The 15,085-nt window shown below is 34.9% G+C and overlaps 1 protein-coding gene across 5 annotated transcripts in view; it reads left to right on the top strand.

Moving 5' to 3' along the window:
* Window positions 1–3,062: 3,062 nt before the first annotated feature.
* Window positions 3,063–15,085, top strand: part of dbn1 (drebrin 1) — a 142,680-nt gene continuing 130,657 nt past the window's right edge. For all 5 annotated transcript variants that reach the window (XM_022206907.2, XM_022206905.2, XM_051937406.1 and 2 more), the window contains exon 1: window positions 3,063–3,221. In XM_022206907.2, coding sequence (XP_022062599.2) covers window positions 3,139–3,221 — 83 coding nt within the window. In that variant the 5' untranslated portion in view covers window positions 3,063–3,138. The remainder of the gene's footprint in view (window positions 3,222–15,085) is intronic.

Here is a 15,085-nt window from a genome sequence, read left to right as displayed (position 1 = left end):
CATAAAATTTAAAATAAAAAATTCTACACGCAAAACTCCATCTATCTGTTTGTACGTTAATGTAAGATTTTATTGTATTTTTAATTTAAAAATGTATGTAGTTGTTATTATTAGACATTAACTTTGAATTGGTTTATATTTAAAATATTGTACATATAAATATTATTGCCACTGTTCAGTTTTTTTGTTTTTGTGTGGAAACCTGCATTTTGAATTTAACAAACAAACAAACAAACAAATAAACAACAAAAATAGGGAAACTCTATAAAATGTCAGTTTAATAAACGATTTACAATTTTTAATTCCTTAAAATAAATTATTCTTAAAAATGAAGGAAAACATCTGTAAAATAATGGATTTTTTTTCTTTTTAAAAACTGGTTTAAATGATAAAACTCAAATAAAAATAATGTGAGCAAGTGTTGCAAGACAAGTTTTATTAAAATATATCATAAAAATCATTTATAATATTTATAATAATTTATATTAATATACAATAGTGTTTTTATTAATAGAAATATTCAAAATTATAATTAATTATACTAGAATGTCTTAGTTGATATACTTACAAATATTATTTTAAAAAATGATTTAAAATTGTGTAACACCTTTATTAGTTTATATTTTCTGCATATATATTAAATTAACTGCACGTGTTTGTGTAAAAATAATTATTGATGTTTATAATAACCTAGAAATATACAGTCATGTGTTTTTAATCACATAAATGTTCAAATTTAATATAATTATAACATTTTAAAATAGAATTAATATATTTAGAAATATTTAAAAATATTTTTAATTAAAAATGTGTAAAACTTTTATTGATTTAAATTTACTACATATATATTTAATTAACTGTACGTGTGTAGCTGTAACGTGTTATTGTAAAGTTCCATTGTTTTGTTTAAATCAGCTACAAATATCATTATTTTCAGATATTTGCTGTATTTTAAATGGTAAACTATTCCATCATGTTGGTTTTTTCAGATTTTCAGTTTTTTTTATTACAGAATCTTTATTGCTGTCTTTATTCTTCTGTTTCTACAGAGTTTCTAAAAACCTTGTTGGTGAAATATTTCAAATTATTTATGATCCACTGGTGCGTTGAAAACGGGACTCAAAGTGTTTATTTGTCGGTAAACCTTCTGTGGCTCTCGGTTTGTTTGTGGGAGCTTTAAGGAGGTGAACTCTGGCTTTGTTTTGTTGGTGTGTGAATGTTTGTGGAGGTATGTGGGCTCGCTGCCAAACGCTGGCCGCCCGGTGGCAGCCCAGTTACCACGGCAACCGGCCACCGCCGCTGCCAGCCGAAGGGAAAAACCTCCCGAATGTCAACTTTTTCCAGGAAACGGAGGAGAAAAGAACCTCATTTTCAATCCATCACACAAAAAACCCACAAAAAAGGGTCCTGGAGAGGAATTCCTGCAGCATGGGGTCATCAGCTCCGTTTTATTTCACATTTCAGGCGTCAAATTCAAACCAGTTTGATGTTTTGTTAGAGATCTGTGACAGAAAAATGACAAAAGAAGCCTCACATTAAAGAACAGGTGAGCAATAAGGTTTATAAACTGAATAACAACAGACACCGTGTTTTAAATGGACTCCATTATCCCAGAATCCCATCTGTTCTAACAACATTACATCACTTCACCTACAAATTCTAATGACTGTTTAAAAGTTTTAATCAGTTTCCACTCATGTTCCTGTAAAGTTCCCATCATGTTCTCATGTCAACATTCACATGAAGTTCCACAATGAGAACCCTCATTTCAAACTGTTCCAGATGTGATGGACGCCTCCGATGATTCTCATCAAACCTTCCTGTTCTCTAACAGATTAACGGAGGATTTCTGAAAGTTTTTAACAGATCTGAAGTCTGTTGAGTTTCTGTTCCTGCAGTTGATGCGTCTCGTCGACCAATCAGAGCTCTGAGACGTTCCAGTTCAACAAATCAAGGTTGATGTTTAAATATCTCACGTGGTTTTTCCTTCTTCCTCCAGCTCTGACAAAAGATTAAAGGAAAATCTGCTTTGTGTTGGTCGTATGTCTGCTCTGTTCACCTTTGAAACACTTTGAAAACATTTTTAAAACATTTTGTTAACACTTAAAATGCTTTTCAAAACACTTTAAAAACATTTTTAAAGCAATTTTTAAAACACTTCTGAAACACTGAAAATATTTATAAAACACTTCTGAAACATTCTAAAACACGCTTCAAAAGACATTTTTAAAACACTTTGTTAAACGCGGTAAATCCTGCTCTTAAGCTGCTGCATGTAGATTAAAGTTCTCTTGTTTGCTTTAAACCCCAAAATAAACCAGAATAATTACAAGCAAAAAGTAGTGAAGTTTGCTTCGCTTTGCTGTCATTTATAATGTTTTTTTCATCATTTTGCATCAATTTTCAGTTTATTCCAGTCTCTTCTAGTCATTTTGCATCTTTGTAGTTATTCTTCTTCTTTGTAGTCATTTTTTTCCATCTGTGTAGTTGTTTTGAATCAATGTGCAGTCATTTTGCATCTCTGTAGTTGTTTCCAGTCTCTTTCTATTCATTTTAAGTCTCATAGTCATTTTTCATCTCTCTTGTTGTTCTGTAAGTCTTTGCTTTGTGTTGCTTTTACTCTCTTTGCAGTCGTTTTATGTATTTCTTGCAGGACTTCAGTATCTCAGTCTCTTAGCATGTCTTTGCCATCATTTTTTAGTTTTGTTGTTACATTGTAAAATAAAGAAAAAGTGTGTAAAAATATAAATTTTGTCTCGATGGTAAATAAATAATATTTATTTGATGTTTTTTTGTGTAAACATGAAGCTTTCTACTGATGTCTGTAGAGAGATATTTGCATTTTAAAAGTACAGAAACCAATGTCATGTAAATTATAAACTCTGTATTCATGTATTTATTTGTTTGATTGTGTATTTTTAAAAACAGAGACCATCCTCTTGCTCTAAAGCTCCAGATGTGTCTCCACAGTTTGGCATCAGGACCAGACCGGCCGGCGGCGCTAGGACCCGTCGGACATGGAGCCTCCCCTTTGTCTCCACCAGTCGGAGCCTCCTCTTCCTCCTCCTCTTCCTCCTCCTCTTCCTCCTCATTCCGTGTCTGTCTCCAGCAGCAGCGGTCTGATGCTCGCAGGGAATCATGGCTGTGAATCTCGCTAAGAACAGACTCTCCCTGCTGACCGCCTACCAGGACGTCATTGACGAGACCTCGGACACCGACTGGTGAGTCCCTCCGTCGGCCTGCCTCCCCTCCTCTCCTCCCCCCCTCCCCTGCATCCCTGCTTTCCTCCCGGTTCTCGGTTTTGTTGTCCGGCTCGGTGCGCGCTGAGGATGCAGCACCGGCCGGAGCGCACCGAGCATCACCGGTGCCAAGTGTCGACACGCGGCCGGGCTTCGGACTCTGCGGCCGGCCGGCTGTCAGAGCCGACCCGCTGCTGTCCGCCGGAGCCCAGCCGGATGAGGCTGTGATCCGGTGAAAGTGAGAGTTTACCGAGCTGCCCCGCACTGCAGGGTCCGGGGCAACGTGCGCCGCCGTGTGCGCACCGGACGCAGAAACGTGCAGCTCTGCGCCGCTTTGTTTGCGCTGCGTCTGGAGCAGCTGGCGGTGGTTTGGGGCCGTTTGTGCGCTGCGCTGCGGCGGAGGGTCGCAGGGAGGAGGACGGGCCTGGTCCGGACACCGATGAGCCCCTTGCATCCCTAAAGGAGAGAGAGGAGAGGGAGGAGAGGGGCGAGGCCGCAGGGGGAGGGGGAGGAGGAGGGGAGGAGGGGGGAGGCTCCATCAGCAGCCTTTGTGGCCTGAAATCAGTGGAGGAGCAGAGCAGGTTCACAAAGTTCACAAACACCCTGGATCTGGCTCCACATGTCCAGGTTTCATTCTAAATCCAGATATCAGTGGAGGGAATTTAAAGATCTGGTGCAAAAATACAAAATTTTTTGCACTTTTAATGGATAAATCATGGAGGTTTGGTTTGTAGGGAACCAGGAAGTTCTGGATGTTGGAGTTCCAGCACTAGAAGTTGGAATTTTAGAGTTTTAATAATGAAGAAAATGAGAGATTAGGACAGTTAATGTGGCTACAGATGCTGAAAAACGACAATAAATACCAGTTTGTAGTTTAGAATGATGGAAATGAGGTTCAGAAAGTTCATGAACAGACTGGATCTGGTTCCACGTGTTGGAATTTTGGTGGATTTGGTGCAAAAACACATTTTTGCACTATAATGGCTAAATCATGGAGGTTTGGTTTGAAGGGAAACAGGAAGTTCTGGGTGTTGGAGTTTCAGCTGCAGATGTTAGAATTTTAGAGATAAATATTGAAGTATAAAAACAACAATAAATAGCAGTTTGCTGTTTAATGTGATGGAAATCAGGTTCAGAAAGTTCAGTAACAGTCTGGATTTGGTTCCACATGTTGGAATCTTTGTGGGTTTAGTCCAAAATACAGCTTATAATTTCATGTTTAGTTGTGAAATGATGATAAAGTTGTAGTTGTCGGAGCTGCTGCAGGTTTAGGAGTTAATGAAGCAAATGAAGCAGATTCAGGAGGAAATACTCGACTCTGAGCAGCGCTGAAGGGTTGAAGTTAAAGTGTAACCGGCCGTCCTTGACGGAAATAAACCAGAAAATACCTGGTTGATGTCAGAAAACGTTAATTGATAAACGAGGTTAAAGTGTTGTTGAGTCTGAACGAGGTGGAAAACATTCAGCGCTTCTGCTTTAGTTTGTCACAGATTCTGGTTCCAATTCCACATTTTTATCTCCGTATTGAAGGTTTTTATTTGCGTGTGTAGAAACTTGATAACGTTAACATGAATGTAGGTTTATTTATGTGCTGCTGTTTCATTTTTAATCACTGCAGAGTCATTTTAACTACAATCTAAAGTCCTGAACCTCTGGAAGCAGAGCAGCCATGAAGAAGGAAAGAGAATCACAGTTTTAATGCCAGAAATCATAAAAAAGAGCTGAATGTCTTTCCAGATGTCCACAGGCTTTACCAAAATTCAGACACTTTTTATATATTTAACTGTTTACATTTTTACAGCTTCTACAGCCTCAGTATTTTTATTCTAGGCGTTTCACTGGATGGATCTCCATCAACTTGCTCCTCTGTTCTGTTTCTGAGCCATGCTGCATTTATTTTATGGATCCAGTTTGGTTTATTTTCCTCTGGTGATTATTTTTGGACAATTTTAAAGGTTTTGAGTCAATTGTAGTATTTAATAAATCATTTTGGACATTTTGAGAGTATATTATGGAGAAATTCTGCAACATTTAGTTTTGTTTAGGTTCATTTTGGAAGTGTTTGTGTCATTTTAGACTCATTTTGAGTGATTTTTGGGGAGGTTTATGTCATTTTTGACAATTTTGTCAGTCATTCTGAACAATTTTTGAGTAATTTCATAACAAATACTGACAACCCTCCACAAACTAACTCTGTCTACTTTGCTCATCAGCTGTATGTTTCACCGTGCTGGATGTATCTGCTGTGTACACTGCCTGCAGTTCAACCTGAAAACTCTCAGATTTTTTGCCACATCACTGTTGGTCTCAGTTGAGTCAGTTCTAGTTTCTCAGTTGAGCCACAGAGCTCAGAATTTTTTAGTTTTTTCCCCGAATGTGATCGGAGCAAATGGTTTGTTTTTGACAAATTTCTAAATTAAACAAGTAGAATGAGGTCATTTTGATGAAATATCTTGATTTTTGTGCTCAGATTTGAATAATCCTTCCTGATAAAACTGAAACATCACAAGAGATGCACTAAGAGGAGCGATAGAAAGCTGGAAATATGGTGATTCTTTCTGTTTTTACAGTTTACCTTTGATAAATGCCGTCATTTTGGCGATTTTTTTAAAGACAGGCAACATAAAAGTACTGCAGGTTTATTTATTTCTTTGTGATTGTCACATTTTTCTTCACTGTTTGCTCATTTTTTGACAGAGAACTTTTTTTTTTGCCATAAATCATAAAAAAAGTAATTTTTTGGGGATTTTGTTTTACAAAAAATTGAAAAAAAAAAAATCCAACATTTTCCCAGATGTGCACAGGTGTTAGCAATAGTGGGAAAATATTTTCTAAAATATTTGTCTGCGCTCTGTGGAAACACTGCCTGCAGTTCAGATGGAAACTCAGAATTTTTGAGTTTTTACAGAGTGTGGTCGATGCCAACGGGTTATTTTTGTCACATTTTTTAATGAACTGCGTAGATGACAGTATGTATGATGAAGTTTCACTCTGGTTTGGTTTGTCACACGTGATTTTCTTGTGGAATTTTGATCTAAATTGCAAATTCTCCAATTTCTGGCTGATAAATGGAGTCATTTTGGTGATGTGGTGAGTTTAACAACACTTCCTGATTTGCTGCTCGAGGAAATAATAAATAATCCAGGATGACGGTGAATCTGAAACAATTCGCTGATTAATTCCTTGATTTCCTGAACTTAGCATAAGATAAGAAACTAACTGAGGAGCATTTTGTCTGTTTTCTGACCTTCAATTGAGAAAATAATCGGGCGATTCGTTGATAATGAAAACAGGGTTAGCAGCAGACAGACTGGCAGCAAAGTTGCATATTTGAAAAGCTGAATGACTGAATTTGAAGGTTGTTAAATTGATATTTCAGAGAGAAGCTAATACTTTGACAGGTTTTTTGCTTTGTGCAGCTGATAAACAGACAAACTGGATCACAGCTGAAGGCTTTTCAAGCCAAAATGGCAAAGATGCTCCAGCTTTAGCTCTGAAATGTGAAGATTTTGCTGATTGTGTTTGTTACAGGCATCCGAATATTAAAGACGACACGTTAGGCTGAGATGTTTCAACTTTTGGAGCTTCCAAAAGGTACAATTTGACAGGAGATTTTGGGTTTAAACAATATTTTGAGGGGTTTCACACTTTGTTTTGAATCTGTTAACAGGTTTTTGATTCACGATTCTGGTTTCTCAAGCAAAAACTGCAAATATACCCTTAATTTATCTTTGTGAAATGTGAAGAATTTGCTCTTTGTCAGACGAGTTGATATTTAACACAGTGTTGGTGGAGATTCAGTGCATTGAATACGTGCTGCATTTTGTGTGGAGATCCGTGGTAAAGTCAGATATCTGGAGATTTAATGAAAATAAAAGTCAGATATCTGGAGATTTAATGAAAATGAAAGTCAGATATCTGGAGAGTAATGAAAATAAAAGTAAGATATCTGGAGATTTAATGAAAATAAAAGTAAGATATCTGGAGATTTAATGAAAATAAAAGTAAGATATCTGGAGATTTAATTAAAATGAAAATAAGATATCTGGAGATTTAATGAAAATGAAAATAAGATATCTGGAGATTTAATGAAAATAAAAGTCAGATATCTGGAGATTTAATTAAAATGAAAATAAGATATCTGGAGATTTAATGAAAATAAAAGTCAGATATCTGGAGATTTAATTAAAATGAAAATAAGATATCTGGAGATTTAATGAAAATAAAAGTCAGATATCTGGAGATTTAATGAAAATAAAAGTAAGATATCTGGAGATTTAATGAAAATAAAAGTCAGATATCTGGAGATTTAATTAAAATGAAAATAAGATATCTGGAGATTTAATGAAAATAAAAGTCAGATATCTGGAGATTTAATTAAAATGAAAGTCAGATATCTGGAGATTTAATGAAAATAAAAGTCAGATATCTGGAGATTTAATTAAAATGAAAATAAGATATCTGGAGATTTAATGAAAATAAAAGTCAGATATCTGGAGATTTAATGAAAATAAAAGTAAGATATCTGGAGATTTAATTAAAATGAAAATAAGATATCTGGAGATTTAATTAAAATGAAAATAAGATATCTGGAGATTTAATGAAAATAAAAGTCAGATATCTGGAGATTTAATTAAAATGAAAATAAGATATCTGGAGATTTAATGAAAATAAAAGTCAGATATCTGGAGATTTAATGAAAATAAAAGTAAGATATCTGGAGATTTAATGAAAATAAAAGTCAGATATCTGGAGATTTAATTAAAATGAAAATAAGATATCTGGAGATTTAATGAAAATAAAAGTCAGATATCTGGAGATTTAATTAAAATAAAAGTCAGATATCTGGAGATTTAATGAAAATGAAAGTCAGATATCTGGAGATTTAATTAAAATGAAAATAAGATATCTGGAGATTTAATGAAAATAAAAGTCAGATATCTGGAGATTTAATGAAAATAAAAGTAAGATATCTGGAGATTTAATTAAAATGAAAATAAGATATCTGGAGATTTAATTAAAATGAAAATAAGATATCTGGAGATTTAATGAAAATAAAAGTCAGATATCTGGAGATTTAATGAAAATAAAAGTAAGATATCTGGAGATTTAATTAAAATGAAAGTCAGATATCTGGAGATTTAATGAAAATAAAAGTCAGATATCTGGAGATTTAATGAAAATAAAAGTAAGATATCTGGAGATTTAATTAAAATGAAAATAAGATATCTGGAGATTTAATTCTTGTACCAAGTTTAGAGATGGAAATAAACGCTGCTGGATGTCGTATTGGTGTCTGTTGTTGTTTTAAAACGGAGAAGAAAACTGAGAAAGATTCATATTTAGTGGTTTTTTTTTAAATTTTAAACCATTTTCCTGTGTTTTTACCCACTTGAACCTCTTGGAATTAGTGAAGAAAAACAACGTGGATTAGTGTTGAAGTGAATCCATGAAGAGCTGCTGGTTCCCACCGTGTAGGAGGTTCTACTGGACGTTATCTGCCGTTTAACTATGGTCAGTCAAAAGGTTAAAGTTAGTGAAGACTTTACTTCAGACTGTTGCGGCTGTTCTTTATCACTGAAATCTCATTTAGACTTTTCCTCACCGTTTCTCACTCGATGTTTACTTTTCAGTCAGTGTTTGGTTCATTTTAGACACCAGATCTACTCGCTTAAGTTCAAACAACAAAACTACTTGGTTCATTTTAGGGACCCAAACTGTTCAGTTAAGTTCAGGCAGCACAACTTCTGCATTTAGTTAAGGTTGGAAACCAAAAATACTCGGTTCATTTCATTCACCATAACTACTTGGTGAGGTTTTGGAAACAAATCTGCTTGACTTAGCTTAAAAACCAAAAGTGCTGAGTTAATTTTAGCCAATCGAATTGGCAAAGTTTAGAAAATGAAGCTTCTTGGTTCATTTCTAGTCAGAACTACTTGGTGAGGTTCATAAACCAGTGATAGATTGGAGAAGTTAGAAAATTAAATCTAATTGGCAAAGTTTAGAAATGTAAGCTACTTGAGTAATTCAATGCATTTCACGGTGCTTTATACTGTGTATAATTGTGTTTGTGATAAATAATCAATCTTGAATCTAATTCAAGGTCCAAAAACTACATGAAGTTTATAAAGCAGAGCTACTTGGTTCAGTTTAAACACCAGATTTTACTGGAAAAGTTTGGAAAATTGAAACACTTGGCTAAGTTTGGACACCATAACTAGTTGGTGAAGTTTATAAACTTAGTTTAGAAAATCAAACGGTTAATTTTGATTATTTTTTATGTTGGTGAGGTTTCAGCAGCAAAACTAGTTTGACGAAGTAAACACAACCTATTGGTTAAGTTTAGAAAATGAAGCTAACTGGTTAAATTTAGGGATTAAAACTACCTGATTAAGTTCTATTTACTTATTTATTTTAAATAATTGACATTACTGTGTTTTCACTTTGATATGAAAGAGTCTTTTTGTGGTCAAAGAAGTCAAATTAAATTTACTGAAGATCAACAAAAGAGAGAATCGTTTAATAGACACTTTTCATGAAGGATTTTCTTCAATTTGGTCCAAAAATGAGCAGATTCATGATTTAAATGAGGTGATTTTGGCTTTAAAGAGCAAATAAACAGAGTTGATTTCAGTCTTCAAGGAGCACAAACCTCATCAGCTGCTTGTTAAGTCGTTGATCCAGACAGGAAGTGATGCTTTTTCCTTTTTTTTCCTTCCTCTGGGGGCTTTGAAGCTGTCAGAGTGTAAATAACGCCTGGCGTGGTGTCGGTGTGACGGAGGTTAAATCCTCCTTCAGAGTGTTTGCTTATTTAACGGGACGACGACGACGACGATGATGATGATGATGATGATGATGAGGAGGAGGAAGAGGAGGATGCAGGGGGCCTCATGTCTGCCCCCGTTTTTCACACTTGATATGATCCGAACAATGGCGTAGATTTCCAAACACCGCTGACCCCAAACAACACTGGAAACCCCCCGAACCGCCGGCACCACCCTCTGGCCTCATATCTGGAAGGTCTGAGCTCCACGACGGCATTTCATGACCCAGTTGGACAAAGAATCCACCAATCAGAGCTCAGCTGGCTGGATTACACCTTCATCTTCACCTTTACCTTCTCAACTCCAACAGGTTTAGATTTTTTTTGGCTCATTTGCTGAAGTCCTGCGAACAGAATGACCACTTTGAGAGGTTTCATGCTTTGTTTGGAATCTGCCAACAGGTTTTTGATTCATGAAGCCGGTTTCTCAAGCAAAAAACTACAAATATATCCTCAATTTTGGTTTGATTTAGTGGATTTTGTGTGGAGGTTGTTGGTAAAGTGAGATATCTGGAGATTTAATCATTGTACCAAGTTTAGGGATGGAAACAAGCGCTGTTGGAGGTCGATTTGGTGTCTGGTTTTGTTTTAAAATGGAAGAGAACGTTTCATATTTAGTGGGTTGTCTGTTTTTTTTTACTCACTTTGGTTTGTTTACTCAAGTCCTGCAAACAGAACGACCATGAAAAGAATGAAAAAAGAACTCAAATGTACCTTCTCTATGCACTTTAATTCTCTTATATCACTAATTTGCAGCATTTTTCTCCAGGTGTTACCAAAATGTCGGCTCTACGTTCTTTAGATATTTAAATATTTACATCTTTCAGCTTCTTCAACATTATTTTGATTTGTTGATGCAGAATTTCTGTGTTATTTTATTTAAACTTGACTTCAGGTTGAGGTAACTTTATAAAATTGGTTTGATAACTTTTAGTTTTTATTAATTTCTTGTTTCCTTGTTTTACATTCAACAGCTTGTGTTCATAATTCTGGTTATTAAGCACACAAAACTTTAAAAAAATGATTTAGATAACATTAAAATCCATCTTAATTTACCTTATCTCCACGACTAACCAACTAAAAAGTTACATTATTGGTATTTTAACATTTCTGTGATTCTGGAGGACAAAATAGTTCCTTTAATGTGGTGTAGTTCATTCGTTATACATTAATTGTAAACTGTATCCAGTTTGTTTTGTTTTCCCTCTTTGCAGTTCAACCTGAAAACTCTCAGAATTTTTGTGATGTTGCCGTTTATTGTCGCTGAATCAGTCATAGTTTCTCAGTTGAGCAGAAGAGCTCAGAATTTTTTGTTTTTTACAGAATCTGATTTTAGTAAATGGTTTATTTTTGGAGAATTTCTAAATGAAACAAATAAAATAAAGTGATTTCAGTGAAATGTTGCTCAGATTTTTAGCATTTGTTCCTGAAAACCCCCCACATATAACTAGATACACTAAGATACAGTCCAGAACCATCTGAAAGCTGAAAATGTTATGATTCTTTCTGTTTTTACAGTTTGTGACTCTAATAAATGGAATGATTTGACTGATTTCTAAAAGATAACATCTGTTTCAAACCATCCAGAGGGTTTTGTGGTTAAAAAATGGTTAAAATTCCTTCTATAGGACGTAAAAAACACTAAAAAACCTGCAAAGTTCTGCTGAAGCGAGATGGAATTATCTGAAGTGAAATGAATTTAAATAAAATTCTTCTTAAATGTGTAGGAAATGAAAGGTTTTGGCATCGAGAGAACAAATGAATCCATCAGTTTGGAGCTAACGGGCATTTTTCACTGTTTAATGAGAAAAGTAATTAAGGAGCAGATTGTTAGATAACAGAACTTAGCGGGAGCCTGAAACAAAATGTTTGACACTGGCAAAAATTCACCACAAAAACCTCATTTTTCTTCTTTAGCAGCTGAACTTTCCACAAACTCATTAATCGGCTTTTAATTTGTGCAGCAAACAAACAGAATCATAGCTAAAAGTCAATTAAATGAAGAAATCAGCAGCAGATGTGAGCAGAAATGAATCGTCTGAGTCACGTTTCCTGGAAAATTACCAAATATTTTTCATTTCCAGCTTTTAAAATGTGGGAACTTCAGGGATCAATTTGTCTTTGGAGAGTTCATTAATATTTTTTATAGTAAATAAACAGTTTTGTGATTTAAGGAACATTTTCACAGGAAGCTGATTCACGTATTTCATTAAAGACTCATTGATCTGATTTATCTTTCATGTGTTTTTCTTCTTCTTCTCATGTTTTCTGGCCTCCAGCAGCATGTCAGTGTAGATGTGCAGATATAATTACATATACTGATTAAAGAAAACTGTATTTTGACAGATAGCTAAGATTTTATGATATTAAATGCTGATTTGTTTGGACTTAAAATGTTGAGAAAAGTAAAAACTTAATGTTAAATATGTAAACTTTTTGTTATTTTTATGATATTTTTCAAAATATGGCTGAAAATATTCCTTGAATTACTATTCACAGAGAATACGTGGCCTTTAAATTATTATAACATGAAGCAAAACCAGTTTTATCTTCAGACGTTGATGTGTAGGAGGAAAAATCAATCTGATTACATAATTTTAAAGCTTGAAGTTAAAAAAAAAACAGGGCTGGATGTTTAAGTTCCTTGTTGGGCTGAAGTCGGATTCACTTTCAGCCGGTCGTTATTAATTCATGAAGCCCCCGAAGCTCAAAGAAAAACCTCCTGAACCACAAATGTCAGACGACTTCTCCAACATCAGACATTAGATCGCTGCTCGCTGGCTTCTGATTGGCCACAGGCTGCCGTCACATGACCCCCGACCCCCCTGGAGGAAGCCATTACCTGCCGACTCACCTGGAAAAGGACAAAATGGAGGCGAGGGAGTCGCGTCTCATCAAAACAAGCTGCAGGTCGTTTCTCTGTGAGCCGCTGACACACTTTGCTCCTGGTTTGTGATGTTTTTTTAACGTTTATTTACCCCCCCGGGGGGAAACTTCCCGCTCACGTCTGGATTCAAGGTCGGAGACGCCGGCTGAGGTCAAAGCATAAACAAAAACACTGCAGAGAAAAACAGCCGCCGGTGTCGTTCGTTGGTGTTCTGGGCTCGTAGAGTTTTTATTTCTGACCTCCTCAAACAGACGACAAATCACAACAAAACCAGAACTGTTTTAACTAAAGCCTGATTTAACAAATCCAGGCTTTAGTTAGCCAATTAAAGAGCTACAAAGTTACTGCAAAATCAAAACAAAAAGACAACTTCTAATGAAATTAGGTTCAACCAATGAAATATACTGAGTTCTGGTAGTCAGAGTTTCCTCTACAATCAATAGTGTTTTAGTTAATGATAAGTTGAAGAAGTTATCCAGCTAATTTAACTACATTTTTTTTATCAGTTAACGCAGACATTTCAGTTTCAGTTTCTCACTCTATTAAGTTTGTGTGATTACCAACATTATTTAAACTGATGTAAATCAGTAAATTAAAAATTTTCATTTATTTAAGTGATGGTAAAAAGTCCTTGGAGAGAGTTGAAGTTTTATCCTATTCTAATGATTTGTTTTTTGTTTTCTGAACAATATCTGGCACGAGAAATTCCTTCGGGAGTAGTCTGAGCCTAGCTTATCTCAGCTTATCGTATCTTCGCTTATGTCAGCTTATCTTAGATTATCGTTGTTTAGCTTGCCTTTGCTTCGCATTTGTCAGCTTTTCTCAGTCTTAGCATATGATAGCTTATCCTATCATCTCCTAGTTTATCTCAGCTTAGCTTGTCGTATCTTAGTTTAGCTTTTCTTAGCTTATTTTTGCTTATCTTAGCTTATCTCTTTTTAGCTCACGTTTGCTTATCTTAGCATGTGTTAGCTTTTCTCAGTCTTACCATATGGTAGCTTATCTTATCTTCTCCTAGCTAATCCTAGCTTATCATATCTTGCCTTGCCTTAGCTGATCTTTTCTTACCACATTTTTTCTTATCTAAGCTGCGCTAATCTTCGCTAGTCTTGTCTTGTCTTATCTTAAGTTTTCTTGTCGTAGCTTATCTTGGCTTAACTTTGATTATTTTATCATACCTTGTCTTAGCTTAGTTTATGTTGGTTTCATCTTTTTTTAGCCTATGTTATCTCAGCTTAGCTTACCTAATCTAATTTTAGCTTATTTTTGCTAATCTTGTCCTAGCTTAACTTGGCTTAGATTAGTTTATTTTACCTAATGTTATGTTAGCTTTTCCCAGTTCATCTTATCCTGGTTTAACTTAGATCATTTTATCATACCGTGTCCTAGCTCATGTTAGCTTTTCTTACAATATCTTACCTAATGTTATCTGACCTTGTCTTGTCTCAGCTTACCATAGTTTATCTCTAGTTTATCTTTTTGGCTTAGCTTTAATGTTCTTACCATACCTTGTCTTTGCTTAGTTTATGTTTGCTTTTCATATCTTAGCTTAAATTATCTAAGCTTATTTTAGCCAATTTTAGTTTATCTCATCTCATCTCATCTTGCTTTGTCTTATCTTAACTTAGCATAGGTTAGCTTTTTTTTAAATCTTACTTTGTTATTTTAGCTTTTGTTAGCTTAGCTTAACGTGACTTAGCTTATCCTGTTTTAACTTACATTGTCTTGTTACTTTACTTCGCTTATCTTCGGTTAGTGTAACTTGGCACAGATTATTTTATCCTACCTTGTCTTAGCTTAGCTCATTTTAGCGTTTCTTATCTTAGTTCATGTTATCTTAGCTAATTTTGGCTAATCTTAGCTTAACGTTTCTGAGATTATCCTCTTTTATTTTACCTTAACTTAGCTCATGCTAGCTTCGCTTAGCTTATCTTAGGTTAGCTTAATATGGCTTAGATTAATGTGTTTTATCTTTCCTTGTCTTTGCTTAACTTTGCTTCTTTTTAACCGATCCATGCGTACTGTCTCTACTCCATACACTCTATCAATCAAATCTAAAATGGGTTTTGTGGTTTTATATCTATCCAGAGTCGGTATTTCTTCCCTAAAAACAGCTAATCAGAATAAATGAGATTA

Source organism: Acanthochromis polyacanthus, chromosome 17 (genome assembly GCF_021347895.1).
Source record: "Acanthochromis polyacanthus isolate Apoly-LR-REF ecotype Palm Island chromosome 17, KAUST_Apoly_ChrSc, whole genome shotgun sequence".
Lineage (NCBI taxonomy): Eukaryota > Metazoa > Chordata > Actinopteri > Pomacentridae > Acanthochromis > Acanthochromis polyacanthus.
The sequence above is the reverse complement of the archived record's forward strand: the minus strand, read 5'-3'. Positions and strand labels throughout refer to the sequence as shown.